The sequence below is a fragment of the Nansenia antarctica genome, assembly GCF_963989245.1.
Source record: "Nansenia antarctica genome assembly, chromosome: 2".
NCBI lineage: Eukaryota > Metazoa > Chordata > Actinopteri > Argentiniformes > Microstomatidae > Nansenia > Nansenia antarctica.
In genome coordinates, this window is record NC_137675.1 from 70,804,044 (window position 1) to 70,831,931 (window position 27,888).

Genomic DNA, 27,888 nt, shown 5'->3' on the forward strand with positions numbered 1-27,888 from the left:
TGAATCACAAAACCTTTAAATGATCAAATGATCTGCCACCTCATATTTTCCCCTCATCCTGATTGAGAAACCAGCCTCACCAGAACATGTGACAATTCCAGTCCCTCGGTTTATATCATGCCTTGTATACACATGAGACTGCATCTGATTCAATGATAACTTATAACCAGCTAATTAAGCTACAGTATATCTTGCACGCATATTTTCCAAGGCTTATAGGTCTACTGCACCTCAAAGGATCTAAGCATGCCAATTGATTCAGCAGGGACGGGAGAGAAGGGGCATGGACTATCACGCATTGGTAATTCAATTTAATGTTGCGGATGGATTGTTTATTATTATAGCCAATATTATTTGTTTATGAGGTTGGAGGCGAGCTACATTTCATTATTCGGACCGTTTCAACGCTCAACGCATTTGGGAAAATAATTACCAGTTATATGCAAAAAAAATAATTACATTCAATTTTACTGGCGAGAGTTCCAGGCTGTTAGGCATCAATTTCACGTTTATTGACCAAGAAGTGGACATTATTCGTATTCACTACTAACTAAAGCATAGATCCTTACTAAAGTATAGCACGGGCGCCCTCAACCGGTTTAATGAAGTACTGACACTAGTTATTATGGATATCTTGTTGAAACTCTACAATCTTTGTCACGTGGTCCTTAACGTTACTTCCGGTAACTGCGTCAGTTCAACATGGCAGCGCCCTATACCGTCGGTGGGATAGCCGAGGGAAATAACATCGAAACGGGACACATTTTGCCAGAATCCACATCTGAAGACGCGAAAAGACCTCAGTTTGGGACCCGATTCTTGACAGATCCACGTCAGGTTTTCCAACATAATGCATGGTTCGTTACTCAGCTCAGCGACCAACACATGGACGGATAGGCAATGTTTCAATAGGTTTCCAATGAGGATATCTTTGGTGATGTGTTTTCCTTGAGATCTTGGTTGAGATGTGTCGCTCCTAATGTGTCCCCTTTCCTGTATAGGGACAATGTGGAATGGACAGAAGAGCAAGAAACAGCTGCTAAGAATAAGGTCCAAGAACATAGTCATCCACTCCCTCCTGAGAAACAAGGTTGGTTCATTGTACCCCCCACCTTATGAAGGGATCTGCATAGTGACAAATTGATACAAATCTATGATTCTAAATTTATATAAATAATAATAATAATTCTATATTGAAAGCTACCAATTTAAAGAACATTTTCACTACAGAATCCCAATTAATTCCATAGTGAGTTACACAGGTGCTGATCAGCCAAAGTGACATGCACATAATTGACTGTCCTCCTATCTCTGTGCCTATATAGTCATGTTAGTAATCTGCCTTGCTTCCCTTCTCTTTGAACAGAGGAATATGACTGCCGGGCTAACGAGTATTGGAACGACTTTTACACCATTCATGAAAATCGCTTCTTCAAAGACCGCCACTGGCTCTTCACAGAGTTCCCAGAGCTGGCCCCTCAGAGTCGCTTGAACCAGGACTTCTGCGCCAGAGACTCTGGCGTAGAGGACAACGGCCAACATGGCTTGGACCAAGGAGAAAGCAGTGAAGTCACCCCTGTGCCCCAAACAGATGGTGCCTTCCCTGAATCCAATGCAAAGTACTGCATACTGGAGGTGAACTCATTCTACTGACTATGTCCTCTGACTATGTCCTCTGTATTCACCTCACCGTTGATCATATGTCATTCAGTGTGTAATAGGATACAAATGATCCTCGTGCTTCATTGAACAGTGTGGATTTGCCTAGATCATACATGTAATGTGAAGTAAGTGTTATCTATCTTACTTGTATTTACCTAATAGGTTGGCTGTGGTGTGGGAAACACTGTCTTTCCCATCCTGAAGACCAACAAGTGAGTGTTGACTGTTTATACGACCACGTGTCATGTGATGAGCATCACACTCCCTCCCATATGTAACTGTTCAAATCTAGAATGTAGCCCTATTACCACCATTTACTTGGCATTTAGCAGACACCTTTATCCAAAGTTACTTACAGTCAAGTAAGTTATTCAAGTAACTGAATCATCTATGTTTAATGTTACCCCAACTCTAAAATGGCAATTCTCAGAAAGGATAGCTAGCCAGCTAATCAATGTAGATAACTCCACATTAGCTAGGACCTCTAGATCAGTCAATGGCTGGTAGGATATAGGTAATTAGCTTGCATAATGTCGGACTGTGAAGAAAAACAACTTATTGAAATAACCATGCAATAACTATTGTTTAAAGACATCACACAAAAAGGTTAGCAATTATGACATTTAAGACAACAACTTGCATGTATTTAACCAAATAAAAACCAATAAGGCATATGAGTCGAATACGCAGAAGGCTTGGATATAACTCATAATAAACTCATAATAAACGCTATACTATGGTGTTGTAGGCAACAGATATGTCTTTGAATGCCATTGCATATTTGTTACTTTTACAAAAGGAGGAAATAATCATACAGGTTTACATCCATTACCAATGCTATCTATAAAACCTATTGAAAGGGCATTATCTCCGAAGACATTACAGTGAGCTTCCACTGAGGCTCGGGCTTGCCTTTATTCCTTTATCCATAATGGCAGCAATTAAAGTATATGGTAAACTTTTCAACAGCCTTTTCTGGAGGATGAAAAGCATTATATTTCAAATTAGTGATAATATATTCATCCCTAGGTAAACAAGCGCGGATGCTAGCTTAGCATTAGCCCGGCTACATGACGTCATCAGTGGTGGACAGAGCACAGATCCCCAAGCAGTACACATCATAGCGGGGGACTTTAATCATGCTGACCTGAAGGTAGTACTACCCAAGTTTTATCAGCATGTTAAATGTGCAACAAGAGGAGATAACACACTGGACAAGGTATACACCAACATCAAGCTTGCCTACAAAGCTAGACCGCTAGCTCATCTAGGCATGTCTGACCACGTGTCCATCCTCCTGATCCCAGCCTACACTCCCATGAGGAAAAGTGCTCCCATCACCACTAAGACTGTCAGAACCTGGCCAGCAGGGTCCGCTCCACTGCAGATCTGCCTGAATTACACCTCATGGCAGGAATATGAGCATGAGGACCTGGAACAGTTCACGTCGTCGGTTCTGAACCACATAGTGAACTGCACCAATTCAGCCACCGTGGACAAACGTGTCCGGGTCTACCCCAACACGAAGCCATGGATGACTGAGAAGGTCCGACAACTGCTCAAGGAGAGGAACAACGCCTTCTCAGCGAAGGACAAACTGCTGTACAACACCACCAGGGCTAACCTAAACCGTGGCATCCGGGAGGCCAAGGCAGACCACAGAGAGAAGATTGAGGTATGCTTCCTGAGCAACGACTCCAGGCGGGTGTGGCAGGGGGTTCAGCACATGACAAACTTCAGAGCCAACAGGCTCACAGCCGCTGAGGGCGACCCCCTGCTGGCGGAAGAGCTGAACTCCTTCTACGCCCGGTTCGACGAGGGGCGAACGGAGGTAACCACAACACCACTCTCTCCAGCTCTCAGCAGCCTCACCCTCACAGAGCATGAAGTGAGACGCGTGCTGAAGGCGGTGGACCCCAGAAAAGCCTCAGGGCCGGACGGCGTCCTGGGACGGGTGCTGAGGGACTGCGCCGACCAGCTGGCCGGGGTTTTCACCAACATCTTCAACCAGTCCCTGTCCCAGGCCACCATCCCACCCTGCCTGAAAACCTCAACAATCATCCCAGTCCTGAAGAAAAGCACGGTGAGCTGCCTAAACGACTACCGCCCGGTGGCACTCACACCAATCATCATGAAGTGCTTCGAGAAACTGGTCCGGGCCCACATAGTCACATGCCTCCCACCCAACCTGGATCCATACCAGTTCGCCTACAGAGCCCACAGGTCCACAGAGGACGCCATCGCGACGACTCTCCACTCCACTCTATCCCACCTGGAGAGGGGGAACAGCTATGCGAGACTGCTCTTTGTGGACTTCAGCTCTGCTTTCAACACTATCCTTCCAGACAGGCTAGTGACCAAACTACTAGACCTGGGACTATCACACTCCATCTGCGCATGGATCAAGGACTTCCTGTCTGACCGCCCCCAGAGAGTGCGGGTGGGCTCCCACACCTCCACAGCCCTCAGACTCAGCACTGGGTCCCCCCAGGGCTGCGTGCTGAGCCCCATCCTCTACAACCTCTACACCTACGACTTCACCCCCGTCCACCCCAGCAACTCCATCGTAAAGTTTGCAGACGACACCACCGTGGTGGGCTGCATCTCGGGGGGGGACGAGGCGGTGTACAGGGATGAGGTGGAGCAGCTGGGCAAGCTGTGCAAGGTTAACAACCTGCTGCTGAACCAGTTAAAGACCCAGGAAATCATCGTGGACTTCAGGAGGAAAAAATCTGAGGTCCAGCCCCTGCTAGTCGATGGAGGGAGCGTGGAGAGAGTCTCAACTCTCCGATTCCTGGGGGTGCACATACAGGAGGACCTGTCCTGGAGGACCAACACAGCAGCCATCATCAAGAAGGCACAACAGCGGCTCTACTTCCTGAGAGTCCTCAGGAAAGACCACCTCAGACAGGAGCTGCTTGTGACCTTCTACCGCTGCACAGTGGAGAGCATCCTCACCTACTGCATTTGCGTGTGGTTCTCCAGCTGCACAGCCGCAGAGAGGAAAGCGCTACAGAGAGTCGTGAGATCGGCCCAGAAGATCATCGGCGCCCCCCTCCCCTCTCTGGAAGAGCTGTACAACACACGCTGCCTCAGGAATGCCACCAAGATCTCCAGGGACCCATCCCACCCTGGGAACGAACACTTTGTTCGGCTGCGCTCAGGCAGGCGGTTCAGGACCATGTCCGCACGGACAAATAGACTGAAGCTCAGCTTCTACCCTAGGGCCATTCAGGCCCTGAACACAGCAAAGACCTAGGTTCTAGGCCCTGGACAATCTAGACAACTTGATGGCAGCTACTAGATTGTAAACATAAGTGCAATATTGAAATACAACTGTGAACATTTCAAACCTGCTAACTGCGACACTTTAAATGAATGTGCAACAATACTATGTGCAATATGACAACCCTTGTGTACATAAGGTTCAGATATAGGAAAAGTTAGGATATTTATAGCATAGCATAGAGTACAGCACAGTGTTTTATTGTATAGTATAGTAGTATAGTATAGTAGATAGTGTACATAGCCTTTATTTATGTAAACCAGCTCTTTCCCTTTTTTATTTTACCCTGGGCCCTCTTGTTTTTAATCTTTTTCTAAGCACCAGGGGAGCCCCCCCTCCTAAATTTCGTTGTATGGTACCTGTACTGTATTAATGACAATAAAGACCATTCATTCATTCATTCATTCATTCACATGCCTACCATGTTCCTTATACATTAAAGTGATAATTTCTCTCCCTTTGAGAATTCTGTTCTATACTTCTGACCGTAAACTCATGGCTTTTACGGGGTGCTAAGTAGGATTTTAAAACTCAAACAAGACATGTTTGAAATTGATTTGATTTGATTTGATTTGACCCCAGCACAGCCAAGTTCTCGCTCCTGCTCACTAGCCCTTACGACTGTGACCCAGCACCCCTGCTGGAATCAAGAGACTCTGCCTGCCTCCTGACCACTACATAAACAGAGCACTAGCTAAGAAGATTTCAAAGATTGCAATGTTCTTCTCGAGTGACATATTCAGGGGTAGGTACTTCACAAAGGCTAGCTCTCAGTTTGGAGTTTGTATATCATCAATACTAATAATAACAGTTTAACCTGTTAAGCATCCAACGGCCCACTGGCGGTCCCTAGCACCATATGCTAATTGTCTTGCCCTGTACATGCTTCCTATGTTCCTATGTTTCCATAGGTAGTAATGCGTTACATCCTCTTAAGATTCTTGCAAAAAAATAATCCATCGCAAGATGCAATCATAGCAGCAGGCACAATCAATGTCGCTGTCAGACCACCAACAAACACACTACATTGACAAATTTGATAAAACTCACCAATGAAGCCGTACCGATGAAACCGATCGATAACATTCTAACCAACAACGGTTTGTTTACATTGCTAAAAAAAAGTATTTAGGCGAAAATGTTAAAGAAACTTTAACTTCAGTGTGTTCAAACTTGTATTTTTCAATGCCAGTGCCACTTAGTCATTCTTACTGTTGGGGAACAAACTCCAGATTGTTACTTTCAAAAGGAGACCAACCCATTACTCCAAATGGTTCAAGAACAGCTTTCAATTTACTTTAGGTACACATTGGTGTATACAGGTGTTTTAGGCTAATTATACAGGAATGGTAAGAGGCTACTAATACTTTATTGTGAATATTCGGTTGAGGGTGGAGCTTGGTCTAATGAGTTGCGATCACTCTTCAGATCAGACACGTCATGTGTGACTTTTCAAGAGGTATGACTTTTCACCATCAGTGCTTTCTTGTTCCCTGACCATGTCCCCTTTGTGTGTGGCAGTGATCCGGGGCTCTTTGTCTACTGCTGTGACTTCTCCAGCACAGCTGTGGAGCTGGTCAAGGTGAGACAGGGAAATTATGGATAGACTTAATGATGAGAGAGGGAAATGGCTGATAGATAACTTCCTGATTGGTTGATGAACTAATGAATGAACCATGCCTTTTTCCCCCCACCAGACCAATTCAGAGTATGACCCTGAGCGCTGCTTTGCCTTTGTTCACGATCTGAGTGATGATGGGGCCATTTATCCTGTCCCTGATGGAAGCCTTAATGTTATAGTGCTCATCTTTGTGCTCTCAGCCATCCATCCTGACAGGTAATGCCTCACTCTCTCGTTCTCCTTCTCATTGCCTTGAAACCTTGTCGTGAGGGTTGTTTAATTCTCTCTCTCCCAGGATGCAGGCATCCATCAGCAGACTGGCTCGGCTCCTGAAGCCTGGCGGAGTGCTTCTCCTCAGGGACTATGGGCGCTATGACATGGCACAGCTCCGCTTCAAGAAAGGTTAATGTGACCAAGAAATCTATGTTTATCACTGTGTCACAGGTAGCTGTCTGTCATTTTGGGGCCATGTGTTGAATGATTTCATGTCTGTTTCTTTCTTTCTTTCTTTTAAAATTCAGGAAGGTGTTTGTCTGACAACTTCTATGTGCGGGGTGATGGGACACGAGTCTATTTCTTCACTCAAGGTAAAAACAGAAAAATCTAGAATGTTTCTTTTTTTTATCTGTAATTCAGGACCATAAATAACCCTCCTTTTTTATACAGATGAGCTCCATGAAATGTTCACTGAAGCGGGGCTGGAGAAGGTGCAGAACATGGTAGATCGACGTCTGCAGGTAAACAGAGGCAAGCAGCTGACCATGTACCGAGTCTGGATCCAATGCAGATACCGCAAGGCTCATACACAACCACTGGAGACACAGGACTGAGTCAGTGAGGCGAGGGAATGCAGCATTTCATCACTGAAGTTCCTGTCACAACTGGAGGCACATCCCCTGGCCCCTGGCACGGGTGCATGGAAGTGGGTCCATAAAGTGCATTGTTGATGGTAGCCATGGTGATGGATAGGAGTGATGTATTGGGGAGGCATTATTCCTGATGTTGATTGACATATTGCAATTGGGTTACTCCAGGTGCTGAACTCAGTATAGATAAACCTGATGAACTTATGACACCTGAACAAAGGGCTGGAGACTCAGTATACAAATGTTTATATTCAACAGACTGTTGCTCCCTATTATCCATTGTTTTAATCCAAATCTTCATTTCAAACAACCTCTTTTACCTTCATACCTTAAAAATGAATAAAAACAAAATGTATAATCCTCACAATTTTGCATTGCAGAGATTTGATGTGTGCCCCTGTAGAACTGTATCTAGAAGCAGCTATCAGAGACTATCTACGATCCAAGATTGGGTTTAAAAGTCAAACAATGCATGCTAATGTATTGTATACTGAGCCCATTGATTGATGTTGAATGTGTTATCTACATTTTCTTCTCTTTTTTATTTTTTATAACTGTGATTTTATTCTTAGTAGAGATTTAGCCTGGCATTCTGGTTTAAACTCACTGTTATCTTGCACCCTCTCCTGGGGCCCAGCAGGGCTCGATGCACTCTGGAGTTGTCCTCACTTCACATCTCGAAACATACTGTATGTTACATGCATGGTCGTGGACATTTCATCATTAGATCAGATGCCCATGTTATTGTGAGGGAGACGGCATACAATTGTATAATTATATTTCGGGATGTATGTATCCAATTTCATATTACTTTAATTGGGCAAGTCTAGACAGACTCCGTCGGACTCTAAAAAACGCACGTTTTTTTTTTTACCTCCGTTGCGAAAGGGCCCCCGCCGCCACCTCTGTTATAATCCATATGGGGGAGGGGCCATTTAAAACAATGCTCCGCTATAGTAAATGGTAAATGGACTGCACTTATATAGCGCCTTATTCCAAAGCGCTTTACAATGACCTCTCATTCACCCATTCACACACCAATGGCGGCAAGCTACCATGCAAGGCGCCGGCCCGCTCCTGGTGAGCAATTTGGGGTTCAGTGTCTTGCCCAAGGACACCTCGACATGTGGCCGGAGTTCGAACCGCTGATCTGCCGACCTTGCGATCATTAGACGCCGGCTCTACCTCCTGAGCCACAGCTCATTAAATTTGCTCTGAGAACGCCGGAGCGCACACTGGGTCAACGTCATAAAGGGACCAAGTCATTTGATTGGACAAGAGGCATTCCATGAGAGCTGATCAGATTCCAAAGCGATTTTACGAACGCAGCCAATGCAAACTGTAAATAGAGCATCTAGGTTGCTAGGCAACGAATATGTGCATTATCTAAAATAACTGTTAAATACATATCGGTTAGCCTTTATATTTTTAGGATATTAACATCTAAAAGCCATAGCAGAAATTAAATTGGGGGCAGCCAGTATTGAATCCACCGGCAGGTCAACGATAGAAAGACGGGATAGTATTGAAATAAACCCAAGTATGGGGTATGAAAGGCAATTTGTGGGTTCTAGAGATAGCGCTGCCACCACCTTTTTTTACTGGGTTGGTCCGGGAAACATGTCACATGGATGAGAATTCAGGAAGCACACCAGGGTTTGGTAATAGAAAATACAATGTTCTTTATTTAACAATATACCGTATTTTCCGGACTATAAGTCGCACTTTTTTCATAGTTTTACATTGCCGTCTACAGCCGCCAGAGGGCGCTCTGGGCTTGTCACAACTATATGCTGCTCCTGTACCACTAAAGAATTAACTGAAACATTAACGGGAGCTTGGTGAACTTGTTTACTGGTAACTTGCTTGTTGGACTAGCTGGTTCCAGAGGTGCTGGATGCATTTGAGTTTCACTCCCATGTGTCGTCATCTGCAGCACTGGCAGCTGGCTGCTGCCTGGACTCATTATTGGCTGAAGCTCCACCCTGGAGACAAGGAAGAGATTTGAGAGTCATGAACATGTAGTCAGTTAGCCTGGTAAGAGACAGCCAGGGGAGGCAGAAATCAGGACAGGATCATGGTAATTCCAATAAAATCAGCTTGTCATGTTGATTTCTGCCTCCACTGATGACAGCAAGACTGTATTCTGGCAGTTTCAAAAGAGGACCCTGTGAACATGTATAAACCTGACAGGTACTTAGCACCTCTGAGGGATAAAGTTATGCTAGTGCAACTTTTCCTGGTAACACAAACACCGCACAGGTGACTCATTCTTCAGTGGAAAGCCAGTGCTGAGTTAATGCTAAATAGGATGCTTGGAACGGCCTGACAGACGTCACCAAGTGAAGGTTTAGAGTGGTCCCAGGGATCCATTTGGGATCTCCCCCAGTGCAGAGCCTGATAGATGCTCACCATCCTTGAGTCTGGGTTGAACACGGAGGTCCCATGGGCACCGAAGGCCGCATCCTCCAACCATTTGGGCACTTCCTGTTGAGCCTGCCAATCGAGTTATATGTCATGTTAGAAAATGCATCCTAATCTCAAAATCTGTCCGTTGTCTGAATTAATCCACTTGCTAATCCACTTGTACTCTCCCAGTCCCAATTCTCCATCCTTCTCCCTAAAGTATGCACCTCCTCAACCACTTTAGGAAATAAGTTCAGAATCTATTGTTTTTACCTCATACTGTCAAACGTTTCTTTCTCAAAATGCATTGGGAGGAAAACATCCAAGGTTCCTCCCCTTGATAGTCCTCCAATGTGTATTGAGAGAAGAAGAGAGGACAGACTGTTGGGATGCTGCAGTGCTAGCTTAGTGACCTACCCCAGAGAGGATTTTGACGAGAGACAGAGCCAGCTGGCTGTCTTTGTTCGGGTCGTAGAAGGTCACAGCTCTCCCAGTGTTGCCGCAGCGACCTGCATGCGGTGCACATACTCATCTATCTGTTTTGGGAGGTCAAAGTTCACCACATGCTGAACGTGTTCGATGTCGAGGCCGCGTGCTGCCACAGAGGTGGCCACCAGGACGGGACACCTGCCTGCGCGGAAGTCTGACAGCGCCTGCTCTCGCTCCCGCTGCTCACGGTCTCTGTTGATGGTGAGAAGACAGTAAATGCCAAGCATTTGAGCAAAGCATTTGAGATTTGAAACTCTATACCATATTATTTCCACCTTTGTGTAAATGTATGAAATCCTTTACCTAAGCCTAATCGCAGTTAAGATACGCTCATATTGTGACATTGCTCTTATATCAAGACTGATACTTCTCACATGAATGAGGCTACTAGAATCTAGATCCATTGCATCGAATAAAAATCATTCAAATATGGTCATCATCACAGTTCCTTGAAGTGAAGCCTGGCTCCAGGATGAACTACCCATGAATACTAGTAGTAGAAACCTTCTCCTGACAGAGAACACCTACCCATGAATACTAGTAGTAGGCACATTATCCTGACAAAGGTACGCGGCGATGAAGTCAGCCTTCCTCTTCGTATCCACAAATACCATGGTGCGCTCCGTTCCTTACAGAAACAAAATCCATTTCAGACATCACGTTCAAGTTCCCCAAACACAGATGAATTGACACTAGTCCTGGACTAGTCCTATCACACTTTCTATAGAAAATATCCATTGAAGAACCTTTTTAGTTTTTTATTACTTAATCTGTGTCTGGGAAACCTGTCTTAAAGGATCAACTATTCATGAGAATTATGATTGAAATACAGGGGAGGCAGAAATTGAAGGACAGGCTCATGGTAATGCATGGAACAGAACAGGCTGTATGGTGAGGTGTGGACAGTCACCTGTAGTCTTGAGTATCTCCAGGAGGGAGGACGGGACACCTGCCTGCGCGGAAGTCTGACAGCGCCTGCTCTCGCTCCCGCTGCTCACGGTCTCTGTTGATGGTGAGAAGACAGTAAATGCCAAGCATTTGAGCAAAGCATTTGAGATTTGAAACTCTATACCATATTATTTCCACCTTTGTGTAAATGTATGAAATCCTTTACCTAAGCCTAATCGCAGTTAAGATACGCTCATATTGTGACATTGCTCTTATATCAAGACTGATACTTCTCACATGAATGAGGCTACTAGAATCTAGATCCATTGCATCGAATAAAAATCATTCAAATATGGTCATCATCACAGTTCCTTGAAGTGAAGCCTGGCTCCAGGATGAACTACCCATGAATACTAGTAGTAGAAACCTTCTCCTGACAGAGAACACCTACCCATGAATACTAGTAGTAGGCACATTATCCTGACAAAGGTACGCGGCGATGAAGTCAGCCTTCCTCTTCGTATCCACAAATACCATGGTGCGCTCCGTTCCTTACAGAAACAAAATCCATTTCAGACATCACGTTCAAGTTCCCCAAACACAGATGAATTGACACTAGTCCTGGACTAGTCCTATCACACTTTCTATAGAAAATATCCATTGAAGAACCTTTTTAGTTTTTTATTACTTAATCTGTGTCTGGGAAACCTGTCTTAAAGGATCAACTATTCATGAGAATTATGATTGAAATACAGGGGAGGCAGAAATTGAAGGACAGGCTCATGGTAATGCATGGAACAGAACAGGCTGTATGGTGAGGTGTGGACAGTCACCTGTAGTCTTGAGTATCTCCAGGAGCTTGTCCCTCTTGTCATACTGAGACACCTCAACAATCACCTGCTCCACGTCACTGCAGGCTCCGCCCACCATCCCCACAGCCAGGAACAGGTAATCAGTCTTCAGGAAGTCAGCAGCCATCCTATAGAACCACAAATCCTTTTCTTCATCCTCAATGCAACAATATATGCATTCTCAGACAGATCACTACATTCAATATAAATACTTCCACACAACCATCATCTCTGCTGTTCATAATAAGTTTATCTGCAGTAAACTTCAGTTATTTCCACAAACATGAGAGAGAGAGAGAGAGAGAGAGAGAGAGAGAGAGAGAGAGAGAGAGAGAGAGAGAGAGAGAGAGAGAGAGAGAGAGAGAGAGAGAGAGAGAGAGAGAGAGAGAGAGAGAGAGAGAGAGAGAGAGAGAGAGAGAGAGAAAGACCTACATCTGGATGTCAGTTGGATAGGTTGCACTAAACATCAGTGTATTGCGGTCCTCCTTGGGGGGCATGCCTGGAGACCCAACCAGCTTACACATATCAGGCTCAAAGCCCATGTCCAACATCCTGTCTGCCTCATCCAGGACCAGGTAACGCAGCTTACTCAGATCCACCTGGGGGAGAGAGAGAGGGTTGTATTATTCCAGAAGGAGTAACCAACTCCAATGAAGTGCTCTAGTTGTACAACTATACATAAAGGACAGTCAGTTATAGCAGTTGGTTAAATAATAATAATAACTTTTATTTGTATAGCACTTTTCCTGCAAACGTTGCAGCTCAAAGTGCTCCAATCATTATATAATCATAATTTAATTATTTAGGCAATATTAAAAAGATGGGTTTTCAGTCTTGACTTGAACATATTTGCTGAGTAACTGGCAGTGCATTCCACAATTTGGGTGCATAAAATGAGAATGCAACCTCACCAAATCTCTTCTTTTGTACATGTGGTACACAGAGAAAACAAGCATCAGAAGACCTGAGAGCTCTATTGGGCTGATATGCTAGCAAAAGGTCTTTCAGATATTCTGGTGCTGTGCCAGCAGTGAAGGCTTTATAAACAAGCAGAATGATTTTGAAATCTATTCTGAATTTAACAGGAAGCCAGTGTAGTCTCTAAAATAGGAGTTATATGAAAAAAAGCACATGATATGGAAGGATAGATAGAACTAAAGGCATATGGATCACCTGCCACCAACTGCTCTCATACGTTAAACAATACGTGTACAATAGCGTGTACTGCAGGACAGATGAGGTACAGTAGATGAGGTTACCTTCCCTCTTCCAATGATGTCCAGCAGTCTCCCCGGGGTTCCACAGAGCACGTTGCAGCCCTTCTGCACCTCTGTTATGGCGTGTCGGGTGCTGGCACCCCCATAGACAGGGCGCACACGCGTCCTGCAAAGGTGAGGGACAATGTTGTCACATCATTTTTAGTTCCTTTGGGCAAAACAACATTCACGCTTTGCTGAAAATGTGGCATTCATCCTAGAACTGGGGAATGTTCAGGACACTTTGTAAAACTCCTTAACGTTTTATAACACATTCTAGAAGGGCTGCCCTCCTTACCCGAAAGCGAACTTCCTGGCCTCAAGCCAGATCTGGACGATGAGCTCCCTCGTGGGAGCCACGATGATGGCCTCTGGTTCCTGCACCTCACAGAAGCTGGCTGCCACACCGTCCGCCATCAGCTTCTGCAGGATGGGCAGCAGGAACGCAGCCTGGGGAGCGGTTTACAGCAAAACAATCATTAGTCCCTTACAGATTGTTGTTGTCAATTGTATTAATTGATTTGTCTGCACAAAGAGAGAAAATTAAGGCAATTGTGCAGGGTGCACTTGAATTCAAAACATGTTGATAAAACATGCTAGAGCCAAGAGTTAATGATAGATGACATTAATGACATCCAAAATATTGGAACACACAATATATAGAACATTTTTGTGTAGATTGTAGAAGGCGACTCACTGTTTTTCCAGAGCCGGTCTGGGTACAGGCCATGAGGTCTCTGCCGGCTAAGATGATGGGGATGCCATGCTTCTGCACCGGGGTGGGCTTCACATAGCCAGACTTGGTGACGTTCCTGTTCAGAGAATCACACAGGGCAGCCTCTTCAAATGTCTGGGGGGACAGAGATGGGGGGACAGTGTTACGGTCTCTCAATTTACCTTCAGATCATACAACAATTCACAGACAAACAAGCAAATGTAAACCATTCAAGACAATTTGTGAAAATTGGTTAAAAAAATTTGCTCATCAGGTAGTGAAAGTCATCAACTGAGGCAACATGAAGACACCAGGAAGGAACTCACCAGGATGGCTTTGGGGGGGTTGCTGCCACTGACATCCACCAGGATGTTGTCATACTTGTCAAAGTTGATGCCCGTTTCAAACTGAGCGAAGACATCAGAGTCCTCTTCAGAGGGGGTGGGGGGCACATAGGTCACCCTTGGAGGTGCTAAGGAGGGAGGGGAGGCACAGGTCACCCTAGAAGGTCCTAAGGGAGGCCTTAGATACTCCTAAACTCCTGCTTAGCTAGACCACCCAGGAGAGACGGTTTACAGTAGAAGAGAAAGTTTGCAATATTTAGAGCCCATGGCCATCAGGTATGAACATACTGACCATCAGCATCACCGTCTCCTCCCTCACCATCCCGGGAGCCTGATGTGGGAAACAGGTCTCAATAAGACGGCAAGAAAACCATGTTTAAGTAAGTAAGCCTTGCACACAAGTAGGGCAGGAGCCCATCTCTCCTGTCAACCAGGGAAGCAGAAATCAGAGGACAGCTCATTTCAGGGTTCTCCCCAAACAATACAAGAGTGGCTGGGCCACCTTGTCAACAAATCATGTTATGCTTTCGACAAATCAATCATGACCATTCATTGATAAGGTAATATCTCAAAGACAGAACCTTTGGAGAACACTTCTTCGTCTCTTCCACGGTAGCCTGAGGAGAACAAAGACAAGTCACACTCTAAGGAGATGGACTTGTGCGGCAAGGCAGTTTCATCCAACACTCTAACGTCTAACCCCATGTCCTCAGACATCAATGGAAATTCCTGCTAAAATAAAAGTTTTTAAAAAACACACAAAAGCCCACTGAATTACCTCCTCCACCGAAGCCTCCTCTTCCACCTCCATCTTCACCATCTGAAACCAGGAAATCACGTTTGAGATCACACCCATCAGCAACTCAACTAGTACATTCTTATGAGCATAGTTGGTGTTCATCTTCACAGATTAACCAAGCATCTGCGTGTGCCTGTATCAGGTGTGTGACATGTTTGTTCTTCATCAGTCATGGAGCTAACAGAACATTCTAGAAGGGGAGATCAGTGGAGGCAGAAATCAGGAGACAGGCTCATTCGGATGGAAGGAGGAATGGGGTGTTCCTCATTTCACCGTCACCAGCCTCCAGTGGTGCAGAATCAGATGTACCTCTAGAGTGGAAGCCTCCTCTGCCCCCACGACCTCCTCTGCCACCTCCAAAACCTGAGGGGAAATAGCAGAAGTGAGGAGAATTCAATGGTTTACCGCCATTACACCCCCAAGGTTGTCCCCAAACAATGTAAGAGTGGCGCTGCGCCATGGTGTGAACTTGGCAACAGAGCACTTTATCCTACAGTATACGAAAACCATCATACCTTTTTCATTGATGTCATCACCATCCCCTGTAAAACAGAAAAGTGTTTTGCAGCAAGTCTTATCACAAAGAAGCATGTCAGACAATGGGAAATCAACACATTAAGAGACACATAGGAAAGAATGATAAACTGAATATACCTGTAGGCGCCAGGTATGGGTTGTACTGTTGTCTGTTGTTTGTTGTTCACTGTTGGATTGTGGGTCACGTGCAGGGATTCGAGTCACGTGGTGTTGGTGGTGCGTCAGTGGTAGTATTGAAATCAGCTGTTCACCTGTCGGAATTGTGTGAATGGCAGGAGAGGGGGTGAGTTGGGAAGTCCTACTTTTGCTGACCGCTTCAACAAGTCACTGTTGGAATATCTTGGAACACTGTTTTTAATGTTTTGTGATACCGTTTCACCCTTTGTTTTTATATACAATAAATATACCAAACTTACTTTTCGGGAACAGTGATTCATTGACAGCCCTCATATTCGAGGGTTGTAGTCAGAGTGGAGACATACGGACGCTAGACAGAATACATTTATTGACAGAGACAGAGATAGAGATAGAAATAGACAGGAGATTGGTAGATATTGATAGATAGATAGACATAGAACATACAGAGATAGTCATAGATTCATAATTGCAACACATAGGCTAGCCAGATAGATATACATTAAAAAAAAACGTTGCCTGTTCATGTACACAAGCAATACATCTTTTATTGTTCACATAAGCACATGTCTGTCCAGTTCCCACAATATAGCCTTGTTTTGCACTCTTTCCCTGTTCCACAAGCACATCCCAACACTGTGGCCCCTGTTATGCCATGTTGACCATCTATATCTGCCCCAATTATCAAACAGCCATGTCCCACACATGCCTAAATGTCGTTCAGATTTGTATCTTTACATAGAAATCAGAAATGGACACAACATTTGCATTTATTTATTTATTTATTCATATATATTTATTATAGTCTACTAGACACATCAACATTTAAGATCGTATATGGCCACATACACATTGACACAGTGTATCACAGCACCTTTATTGAACAAGATATCACAGATGACGGTGAGCTTATTGTATTTTGCCTCAAATTCCTGACTTGTGAATCAGTCGATACAGCCGCCATACCATGACCTGACCAGCAGATGGCATTGTGGAGCTGCTGTATCGACTGCATTGATAGATCGACACTTTTTCCGACACAATATTGTGTCGAACTGTCAATTGCGTCGAAAGCTTCGTTTCCCCCCATCACTAGTATAATTGTGCCCTGCCTCGCTCAGCTTTTTGGACGTTTAAGACGTCTCCCAAACATTGACGTTTGAGCTGGTGTTTTAAAAAAAAAAGACGTGATCGATCGATGAGGCCAAGTCAAGACAACTTCACACAAACGTCATGCTCCGAAAGTTGATCAATCTGTTTTTCCGGAGGAGGAGGACGGAGGTAAGGGGAGTTAAATGATTGGAACGACACAACTTCTTCCGTGACCGAAGATTGTTTGTTGGGGGGCGAGGAGAGAGACACGGTGAACCAGAACCCAAACTTTATATTGATCGAACAACAACACACATTTGGAACCGAACATCTTCAACTTGGAGGAGTGGTATATATAGGCTACATTAGGACATTAGGCTATTGAGAAATAACTTTGATCTGTGCGTGATGAAAACAGCATGTGATGATGGCCAGGCGTTGTTCGGAATAAGATACCCAGAAAGAGGCATGCTATGGCCCTAGTAGTAGAGAGGAATGTGAGCCTGGGGATACCCGTGTAGGGACTGCAGGAGGGCGGGTTTGGGGACACCCCCCAGGTTTTTCTAGGCCACGGAGGGAATCCTTCCGTCGGCGGAGAGACTGAAAGCGCACGGCCGCGTCTAGACTGTCTAGACTGGGAACTCAAACAAGCGAAGAACGGGGATGTGGATGAGGCCTCCTCGACGTTTGGGAGTGTCGGGGTAACACACCTAGCTCTGCTAAGGCCAGGGAGACAGCGGGGGACTTCACTAAACAACGTTTCTATCCTTCCTGGTTGGAACCTTTGAACACATTTACAGTAGGTGGCCACAGTGTTAATTGTTCTGGTATTGATTGTGATTGTGTTGTCATTTGCCACACTATAGGCTATAGAATGCTATATGAATGGGTCGTATTGATATCCCTATAACAGCAGGATGCATTTCCAGCTAGCCTGTTTAGCTGGCTAAGCTAGCAGTTAGAACGTTTGACAGCTCGCATGTCAGCATTCCTGGCTGTGTAAACATGACCAGGGACAGGGATTGAACTGACTGTTACTGTAAACCCCCCGGTTTGGTTTTCTATAGGTGCGTTATATGTTATTATTCACTATATAAGCAATATAGCTAAGCTACCTATTGGAGCCAGATATGGCCAGCTTTCATTATAAAGTGAGGGGGTCTCCTGTTGAAATCGGAACTGTCATCATGTCACTTGATCATTGTCCCTCAGTCTCTGTCAGTCATTCATCTCAGTTAGCTAACTAACTAAGTGTGATAGTGATGTAATAACCTTTGATCAGGTTGTTAGTTGACATTGTGGTTTGGCATAATGGTTGGTCCTTTTGCCGTAATAACCAAAGTGGACTGCTTGATTGCTTGCTATATAGGGATGTAACTACTAGACTCCTCCACCATTAGGCCTATAATCATGAGCTTTTCTACATACTTGCTATCTTATCACATGATGATGCTGTAATTCTCCATGCCAGCACTGCATATATTTAACCAGATCAGTCTAAAATGGTGTTGGGATCAGTGTTGGGATTTATACTGGTGGTCTAGACACAGCAAGGACATTCATTTCCTACTTTGATGTGTGTGTCAGGCATATGATGAGTCACATGTTCAAGTAATTTTCCAGATGCATACATCAAAAGATGACTCACTCACAAACACTCCCACAGTATTGAACTGTCATTGTAATCACCATAGCATTGCTGTCCGATTATTTCAAACTTCTCTGACTCTTTCTTCCTCTGTCTCAGCAGCCATGATGGAAGAACTGCACAGCCTGGACCCGCGGCGCCAGGAACTGTTGGAGGCTCGCTTCACTGGGGTCGGTGTGGCTAAGGTAGTTACTGCGTCATTAGGGACAGGATATAGGGCTTGGGCCTTTCTCCATCTCAATCGCTGACCCTTTGGACAGACATGGGATGGAATCACTCTTTACCCTCCTATTATTTTTTCAGTACACGTTTAAAATACTGTCTGTCTACACCTTGTCCACTCGCTCACTCACTCACCCCTTGTCTTTGTGTCTCTTTCTTTGTTTGGTTCTCTCTCTCTCTCTCTCTCTCTCTCTCTCTCTCTCTCTAGTGAACATTGACTGTGTCTGTTTGTTGGCTAGTGTGATGTGGCATCCTTTCTTCTTGGCTCATGATGTGGTGGCCGCATATGCGGATGCTGATGCCTGCCAAAAAGGGCACAGACGGGGAGGTGGTGGGGCAGGAATGCTGGTCAACTTGCATGCATAGAAACCCTGACCAGATGTTTTGGAGGTAGCATGGGGCTTCTGATTAGGGACCCAGCCTGGTGCAGAGGTAGGCTCCATCAGAGTGAATGAGCTCCCTTTGTGGAAGGTGATCTGGAGCAGAGCGAGGGTTAGAGCCAGGAGTGGGCCCCATGCCAACCGTAGGCAGAGCTGAGCCCAGAGCATGGCACTGCCGCAGAGAAAATGGCTGCTCCCGTTAAGGCATCGCGGCACTGCTGCCCCGTGTGACCATGGTTTGACAGAGATCCAGTGTAGGGAGAGAGGAGTAAATAGAGTATGTAAGAGATTTATAGCAGAAAGAAGTGAGAGATGTATACGCCTTGGTCAGAAAAGCCTCTCTCGACCTTGAACAGCTCTGTGGCACTGCTCCCTATCAGTCAACACTGAGCTGGCATAAACGTAGACGGGGGAGTAGGAAAGCTGATCCCTCGAAAAGACAAAGGGCTACTGTCACCTAAGGAAGAGGAACAGAGGCTCTACTAAAATCCTTAGAAAAATCCTCCCTGCCTGGGGTAATCATGATTTTGTAGGTGAACGCAACTTAAAGGAGCATGTCATAGCTGTGATTAATTACTCGAAGGATGGGTAGAAGGAAGGATATATGTTTGAAGTTTGATTCAAAGTATTTGAGTGGTGCTACCCGACTTAAAGAGAGAGTGAGAGGAGGGATGAAAGAATCTAAAGGTGACCATGTGGGAGGAAATGGAGAGCGAGATGTGCTCCTAGCCTCCTATACCTCCATTGGACGTGTCTGATGTTCAGCCATTTGACTGAAGTTATGTGACAGAGCTGTAGTGTGTGCCCAGAATGACAAAGTATGTTTTGCTGATATAGCTGCGCCTGGTTAATTTAAAAGTGAGACATTTGAATGACATGGCATCACCTTGGGACTCACCACCTTATTATCTATTCACCGGAGAGTGGCCAAAGGGGGAAACAGTCGGTTAAATGAAAGTGTAGGCCTCCTCCCTCCCCACCTGTGCCGTTTTATTGTTTGACTGTAAAGATGAATTATTATTCACTACCCTGTGGCTCTCACTTTCTCTCATGTTTTCTGTTTTGTTTGTTTTGAACAGGGTTCAGGCCACAATGAGTCATCCAATCAGAGTCTGTGCAGTGTGGGCTCTCTCAGTGACAAAGAGCTGGAGGTCAGTATCCAAGAGTTCTGGAATATGGTCCCTGTGATGCCATAAATACGTCTTTCCAATCCAAGCTATGTCATTGTACAGAACAGTCCCTTTTTTATTTCTCCCTCTCTTCATAGGCCCCAGAGAAAAAGCCTAATGAGCAGAGAACGAGAAAGCGGAAAGCGGACCCCTATGACAGCAACCAAGGTGATCTACCTGTCCTACCTCTCTCTCACCCACCTTTGTAATGCCCGCTGCTGTGCCCCTCTGACATTCTGCCTCTCCCTCTTTTTCAGGGAAAGGAGGTGCAAGGGGACATAAGATCAGTGATTATTTTGAGGTGAGTGTGATTGTATATTTCTTTGCTGCTGGACATGACTCTTCATTTCTTTTCTCGTACTAAATGAATTCAGCGTTCTGATGTTCTCCTGACCTCTCCATTAATTAAATATCTCTATCTCTCTCTGTGTCTCTGTCTCTGCAATCTCAGTTTGCGGGTGGTAGTGGTCCTGGTACCAGCCCAGCCAGGAGTGTTCCTCCAGTGGTCCGCTCCTCTCCCCAACATTCCCTCTCCAACCCCCCAGTCATGGTGAGCATGGCCTCCACATGGCCTCCTCATCTCTGGCTTTTCTTACCATTCATCTTCCGTTCCTAATAAACTCACCATATCAAAATATGCATTTACATTTGACATTTTAAACATTTAGCTGACCCTTTTAACCAGAGTGATTTACAATTAGAGATTACAGGGACTGTCTCCCTGGAGTAGTTTAGGGCTAAGTGCCTTACTCACAGGCACAGTAGTGGTAACTACTAAAGTAGTTGACCTTCTGATCACCAGTCCAACTCACTATTCACTAGGCCACCACCACCCCCCCCCCATATGCCTTGATTGCCAAGCAGAATGGTTGTGTGTTCCATGGCCACGTTGTTGTGTCTGTACTCTTGTGTTTCTGTTTGATTGTAATAAGGTGTTTTGTTTCCCAGGTGCAGCAGGGAAGCCCCTCCTCTATGGGGTCAGCCAACACAGAGCACTCGTTGTGCTCCCTAAGACCTGTCTCTCTTCATATGCTCCACAAAGCTGCACAGGTACCACTGTTCGCACGCGCGCAGACACACACACACACACACACACACACACACACACACACACACAGGCTGACTAGCCTGATGATAACTCCTGATATGATCTGATATGTCTTGTCTAACCCCATACCTCTCCTTCTCTCTCCTTCTCTATCTCTCTTCCTGTTCCCTCTCTCCAGTCCGACCTCACGATAGAGAAGCTTGTAGCGATGGAGCTCAACAAGAACTCTGACTTAGAGAAGAAGGAAGGGCGGATAGACGACTTACTGAGGGTACAAATTCCATCACACTTCTGGCAGTAGTGCAACATTTTTTTGGTCTAATGGAAAAACATGTCCTTGGCCTTGTTGTTTAAGTGGCAAAGTGCCACGCTCCAGGCATGCTGCAGGTTCTAATCTCACTTCTCCAGTTCTCAGTGCTGTGGCTACAGCACCCACAAGCTTTTCCTCATGAACCATTACGACAATGAATGAATCTGTAACTGTGACCTGTGCTTTTGTTTATTCCCAGGCGAACTGTGACCTTCGGAGGCAGATAGATGAGCAGCAGAGGATGCTTGAACGGTATAAGGAACGATTGAACAAGTGTGTGACCATGAGCAAGAAGCTGCTCATCGAGAAAGTGAGTGTCCCCACAGCCTCTACCATAGGCTTTTTCAATCTCAAACTTCTCTTTAACCGAAGGGCATTTGGCGAACAAAAGGATTCACTTTCCCCCAAATTTGAGGTCTGTATTTGTGTTTAATCTCCCACCAGTCCAAGCAGGAGAAGATGGCATGTCGGGACAAGAGCATGCAAGACAGACTCCGTTTGGGTCACTTCACCACGGTCCGACACGGAGCCTCTTTCACAGAACAGTGGACAGATGGATATGCCTTCCAGAATCTCATCAAGTGAGGGCCTCTTTGCTCTAAATACTCTCCGTCTCTGTGTCAATCTCCTCCCATCGCCTGCCATGCTCCCCAGTTCTCTGTGCTGTTACTATCCTCTCTCTCTCTCTCTCTCTCTCTCTCTCTCTCTCTCTCTCTCTCTCTCTCTCTCTCTCTCTCTCATATATGAGCTCTAAAGAGACATACGTATGTATAGGCTAAGCTCAGCTGGACCAGCTCTGACCCTGCCTGTCTGTCTCATGTCTCTAGGCAACAGGAGAGGATCAACTCCCAGAGGGAGGACATAGAACGCCAGAGGAAGCTTCTGGCCAAGAGGAAACCGCCCTCCATGGCCCAGACTCCGCCCCCTAGCCTGGAGCAGAACAAACGCAAGAGCAAGACCAACGGAGTAGAGAGCGAAGCGTATGTATTCGCTTTTCCCACTTGTTTCTTTCGCTGCATATAGAGTGGAAAAGTTCACAATTGTTTACGATCGTTTTGTCATCCTTTCAGGTTAACACAAGCGGAGTATCACGAGCAAGAGGAAATCTTCAAACTAAGACTGGGCCATCTCAAGAAGGTTGTGTGTCCGTGTGTGTGTCTGTTCGTGTCTGTGTGTGTGTGTGTGTGTGTGTGTGCGTGTGCGTGTCCGCTTACTGTACCTACATTGGTGTGTTGATTTTTGTCAAACCAGCTGATGGTTACACTGTGGCTTGCAGGAAGAAGCAGAGATCCAGGCAGAGTTGGAGAGGTTGGAGCGAGTGCGGAACTTGCACATCCGTGAGCTCAAGAGGATCCACAACGAGGATAACTCCCAGTACGTGCCCATCCTGATCTGTTGTTTTGTCCCTTTCTGCATGGCCCGTCTTTTAGATTGTTTGTCTAAATATGTCTGTTTCCACCACAGGTTCAAAGACCACCCAACACTAAATGACCGGTACCTGCTACTCTACCTACTTGGCCGAGGGGGCTTCAGTGAAGTTTACAAGGTGACACCTCACCTCCTGCTCATCCACAACCATGCTGCAGGCATTGACCTGCTCACATTGTGCTCAAATGGATTCTCCAGGGATATGTAACTGACATAACTGTAATGTTCACCAGAATGATTCATTAGAGTTCATTTTGGTGACAAATTTGGAGCTGATATTGATGCCAAATGACTTTCACTTGTAATGAAAAGATAGAAGAATAATGTTCTTTTTAGATGATATGAGTGCCAAATTGGTCTGACTTTCACTGATGGTGGTTCTTTCCAAGGCCTTTGACATAACGGAGCAGAGATACGTTGCAGTCAAAATCCACCAGTTGAACAAGAACTGGAGGGATGAGAAGAAGGAGAACTACCACAAGTGAGTGTTGTCTGCCATGTGATGTGATGAACAGACTGTCACACCAATCTTTGTCTTTATAACTGGCACCATCCACATATACAGCATGTTATCTTTCCTGAACTTGTAGATAGATACTTCCTCATTTGAGGTCATAAACATTCTTACTTAAACACAGTTCTTTAGTTTTTTTTCTCCTTGTGACAATCATCTCACCACAATAGCTTATATTTACTGGCATAAGAGACAATGTTGGTTGTTTAATAACATTTGAGTGGTAAACATAGTCGTTTTCTGTTTCAGACACGCATGCCGGGAGTACAGAATCCATAAAGAGCTGGACCATCCACGAATAGTCAAACTCTACGACTACTTTTCCCTCGATACTGACTCGTAAGTCTCCCCCTTTTCAAAACATTAGCTGGAAGATGACAACCTAATTAGGCTGGGGACGAATGTGGTTGGGGAAATAATCAAGAACACACGACATTAGCCAACACGTTCAAGGAAGAGAATCTGAGACTTGTTTTTCTTCCCTAGTTCTGGTATTTATTTTTTTACAGTCTGTATCTTGCCTTAGTTTGTTTTGAAACAGTGGTTTTCCTCTCCCCTGTTGTTTTGGACCAGGTTCTGCACGGTTCTAGAGTACTGTGAGGGAAATGACCTGGACTTCTACCTGAAGCAGCACAAGCTGATGTCAGAGAAGGAGGGCCGCTCCATCATCATGCAGATCGTCAATGCCCTCAAGTACCTCAACGAGATCAGACCGCCCATCATCCACTATGACCTCAAACCTGGTGGGTTACCACAGCAACAGACTACAGACTGACATACAGACAGCCTTCACACTGCAATAGTTGAATGTCCACTACTGTGCTATCTCCAGACTAGTGCTAGGGTGATACAGAGACAAACCAACGACTGTAAAAAAGACATATGTAAGAATTTGCTGTTGTAGTTATTTGGTAATAAGCTGTGATCTGTCCTCAGGCAACATCCTCCTGGTGAATGGCACGGCCTGTGGAGAGATTAAAATCACCGACTTTGGCCTGTCCAAGATCATGGACGACGACAGCTATAACTCAGTGGACGGGATGGAGCTGACATCACAGGGAGCAGGGACCTACTGGTGAGGATCCTAATTATCACTTTATATTAATACCCACTAAACTGTGGTGCAATAATCATTCTTAATTTAAATTAATTTAATTACAAGAGAGCATGCAAACTTAACCATGCTTTCTCTTGCCTTTCAGGTACCTACCCCCAGAATGCTTTGTGGTGGGGAAGGAGCCCCCTAAAATTTCCAACAAGGTGGACGTGTGGTCAGTGGGGGTCATCTTCTACCAGTCTCTATACGGCCGCAAGGTAAGTTGAGTTGTTAAACAATTTTTGGGGTTTCTAAACAATCTTGGTTTGTTGTTAACTCTTGCTCTCTTATCTCCTTCTACCCTTCTTGTCTCTCTCTCTCTCTCTCTCTCTCTCTCTCTCTCTCTCTCTCTCTCTCTCTCTCTCTCTCTCTCTCTCTCTCTCTCTCTCTCCCTTGTGTTCTTTGTTCCATATGTTGCTGTGTCTCCAGCCCTTTGGCCATAACCAGTCTCAACAGGACATCCTACAGGAGAACACCATACTGAAGGCAACAGAGGTGCAGTTCCCTCCCAAACCAGTGGTCACTCCCGAAGCTAAGGTAGTAGAATCTCTTGTTTCTTTGTCCCTTTCTCCCCACCTGTCTCACTATTTTTTCATTAACTTTTTTTTTCTTCTATTTGCACATTCATTGCTCCCTGCTCCTTCAATTATTCTCCACTGTTATTATTCTTAACTACTACTCTACCCCTCTTTCCTCAGGCCTTTATAAGGCGTTGTCTGGTCTACCGCAAGGAGGACCGTATCGATGTGCACCAGCTGGCCAGCGACCCCTTCCTGATGCCTCACATCCGCAAGTCTGTGGCCACCTCTGTGGCCTCTGGCATGGCCATGGCCTCCACCTCCAGCTCCTCTAATAGCAGCGCCTCAAACTGAGCCCTTGCCCATGATGAAATAAAGTAGAATTGAATTGAATTGAAATTACTGACCTGAGTGGATGGGTGGGTGGGGGAGAAGCCTGGTTTAGCCCTCCCCCCACCCTGCCATGTTGCACCCTAGAGAAACTAGTGGGGCACAGGCAGGGGGTCATGAGTGTGGTGGAGGGGGTTCTCAGTGTTGCCACTGGAGCCTGTAACGTAAACCCTCCATCCCCCATGTCCACCCACCCAAGCCTCCTGTCCCTCTCTCCCCTGAGGGGTGGCATTGTTCTGGGGGTCAAAGCCCTGGGCTGCCCCCACAGCAAGGAGAGGGGCATGGCACTGTGCTGGTGAGAAGTAAGGATCAGTGTTTGGGTGATTTCTCCAGCTAGAATTGAGAGAATGAACAGTACAGAACAGCTTCAGCTTGGACAGATGGAAGGGACTGTTTAAGGCCCTGTACACAAACACACACTCATGCACGCACCATTTCCAGGTACCCTCGGTTCCCCCAGATCAAGCCTTTGGTTGTCATTCAACTCCCTCCCTGACTGACAGTACCAGTCTAGCCTGCCTTTGGACTGGACCTGAAGGTCTTGGCATTTATGAATTTATTCAAGCTACCTATCCTGGGCTCTCCCAGCCCCACTTAAGCCACTTGCCCAGATTTAGATCATGTGTGAAGGGGGTGGGAACTCCCTCTATTTAAGCCCTGTGACCAAAGCTTAAGACTTCCAGTTGGTGGCACTGTTACGCCCCCGTTTTCTAAAGATTGGTTTTTTAGTCATGTAACTTGATATGAAGTTGAAAAATGGTGAAAGATCCCTTTTATATTTTATTTTCTTCCATTTGTTTTTATTTACCCAAGTTTAAGAAGAAAATGTTATTTGTGATTAATTTTTATTGAATTGCCTTTGTATCCTCATTACTGTATTCATTGATTGCCCCCCTTCATAAACGCACATATTTATTTAGGTATGTTTTAATTATTTTTTGGCCAACAAAATGCAAGGGACTGGTTTACAAATGTGTACTGTTGGGGGGGATTGGCCTTAGCAGATAATTGCATAAACCATTAAATACTGTTGGTTAAACTGTGTGGTCGGAGTTGTTTTGGGGCTGTGTGATTTCTCATTACTTTGTTTTTACTAACAATACTTACTATTTTTTACAGCACACAACAAAAAAAGCAGAAGACAATTTTTTCATTTAATTAATTTATCCAGGTTGAGATCAAATCTATTTTTCTAAGAGACACCTTTATTTATGTATTTGCTTTGTTTATGCCTTTTTGTATAAGATATGAACTCAAGTTAATCCCTTAGACAGACACATAATATAGGCTATATTTTTTAAACGTGCAGTGCATGTACGTAGATATCACCACGATGTTCACTAACCATTACAGTTTTTATCGATTGCTTGAGCACATTTTTAAAAACCGTATTCAACTTTTAAAAGCAGTTAACATGTCTGCCAAACCACCACAGTGCTTTTGCTAAATCCGCTACTGTAGAGTAGTGCACTAAATGCGTAACTCAAACCGTCAGTACATCAACACAGTATCCTTTGTCATCTAATGAAAAGGTCAATCCACCATTAATTTAATAATGACACAATAAATAGTAACTATAACCATCAAAATGCATTGCAGGCTGAACAACTTTCATTTGAAAACAGATGGAAAACGTGCACTGCAGAAAAACATTTAGAGTAGGCTAATCTATTCTCCTGTCTGCCAGGCTAGATGCTACTTTACTGATGACCTAATTCATTTGTGATTACGGGCTGATTATTAGTTGAACTGTTAAACGATGCGAGTTTACAATAATTTACTATAATAGAAGAAATAACTATATGCTGTTATGCAATAATTCAGTTTTGCTTGTCAATACTTACTTCATTTATTTGTGTCTTATGTAGAGAGTTATATTTAACTGTTTTGAAAAATGGTGCATAACATTTGCATTTTGAGTGAAAGCAAGGAGAAATTACTATTTTGCTGAAAGTGTCACATGTGATTCTTCGGTTTTCTACAAATGCGATTGAGCAAAAGGGGAAGGGGCAGTCTAAAGGGGAAATCTTGTATGATCTTGTAAATGTATGATATGAAGCCATTGATTCTTGAAATACTTGAATAACTTATAAATGTCTCATTAGCTTCGGGTTAGGGTTCATCAAATAAGGGGTGACCACTTTGTTGTTGTTTGAATACCAGATTGACCATTTAAGTAGTGATAAATCCTATACGGTATTAATCATAGGCTGTGAGT

General features: G+C 44.8%; 1 protein-coding gene and 1 pseudogene across 2 annotated transcripts; one reads left to right on the plus strand and one right to left on the minus strand.

Annotated features, from left to right (window-relative positions):
- The first annotated feature begins 692 nt into the window (after positions 1 to 692).
- LOC308150970 (serine/threonine-protein kinase tousled-like 2) lies at positions 693 to 26,640 on the plus strand. Its single transcript, XM_080523760.1, has 28 exons — positions 693 to 857; positions 1,002 to 1,090; positions 1,367 to 1,635; positions 1,825 to 1,874; positions 6,470 to 6,530; positions 6,646 to 6,785; positions 6,865 to 6,971; positions 7,091 to 7,156; positions 18,698 to 18,780; positions 20,277 to 20,348; positions 20,465 to 20,534; positions 20,624 to 20,667; positions 20,818 to 20,916; positions 21,315 to 21,416; positions 21,593 to 21,685; positions 21,924 to 22,034; positions 22,169 to 22,305; positions 22,552 to 22,704; positions 22,795 to 22,861; positions 23,001 to 23,098; positions 23,189 to 23,270; positions 23,542 to 23,633; positions 23,916 to 24,005; positions 24,240 to 24,409; positions 24,603 to 24,741; positions 24,869 to 24,980; positions 25,192 to 25,299; positions 25,461 to 26,640. The coding sequence occupies exons 1-28, from the start codon at positions 703 to 705 to the stop codon at positions 25,632 to 25,634; spliced, it is 3,033 nt and encodes a 1,010-aa protein (XP_080379886.1). The 5' UTR covers positions 693 to 702; the 3' UTR covers positions 25,635 to 26,640.
- On the minus strand, positions 9,346 to 15,693 carry LOC308151750 (ATP-dependent RNA helicase DDX4-like; annotated as a pseudogene). Its single transcript has 15 exons — positions 15,685 to 15,693; positions 15,457 to 15,546; positions 15,163 to 15,204; positions 14,966 to 15,001; positions 14,673 to 14,715; positions 14,367 to 14,512; positions 14,023 to 14,175; positions 13,624 to 13,775; positions 13,329 to 13,452; positions 12,502 to 12,668; positions 12,052 to 12,197; positions 10,859 to 10,958; positions 10,259 to 10,522; positions 9,848 to 9,931; positions 9,346 to 9,420 (listed from the first exon to the last, which is right to left on the minus strand). The product of its transcript is annotated as an ATP-dependent RNA helicase DDX4-like (transcript).
- Positions 26,641 to 27,888: the final 1,248 nt, after the last annotated feature.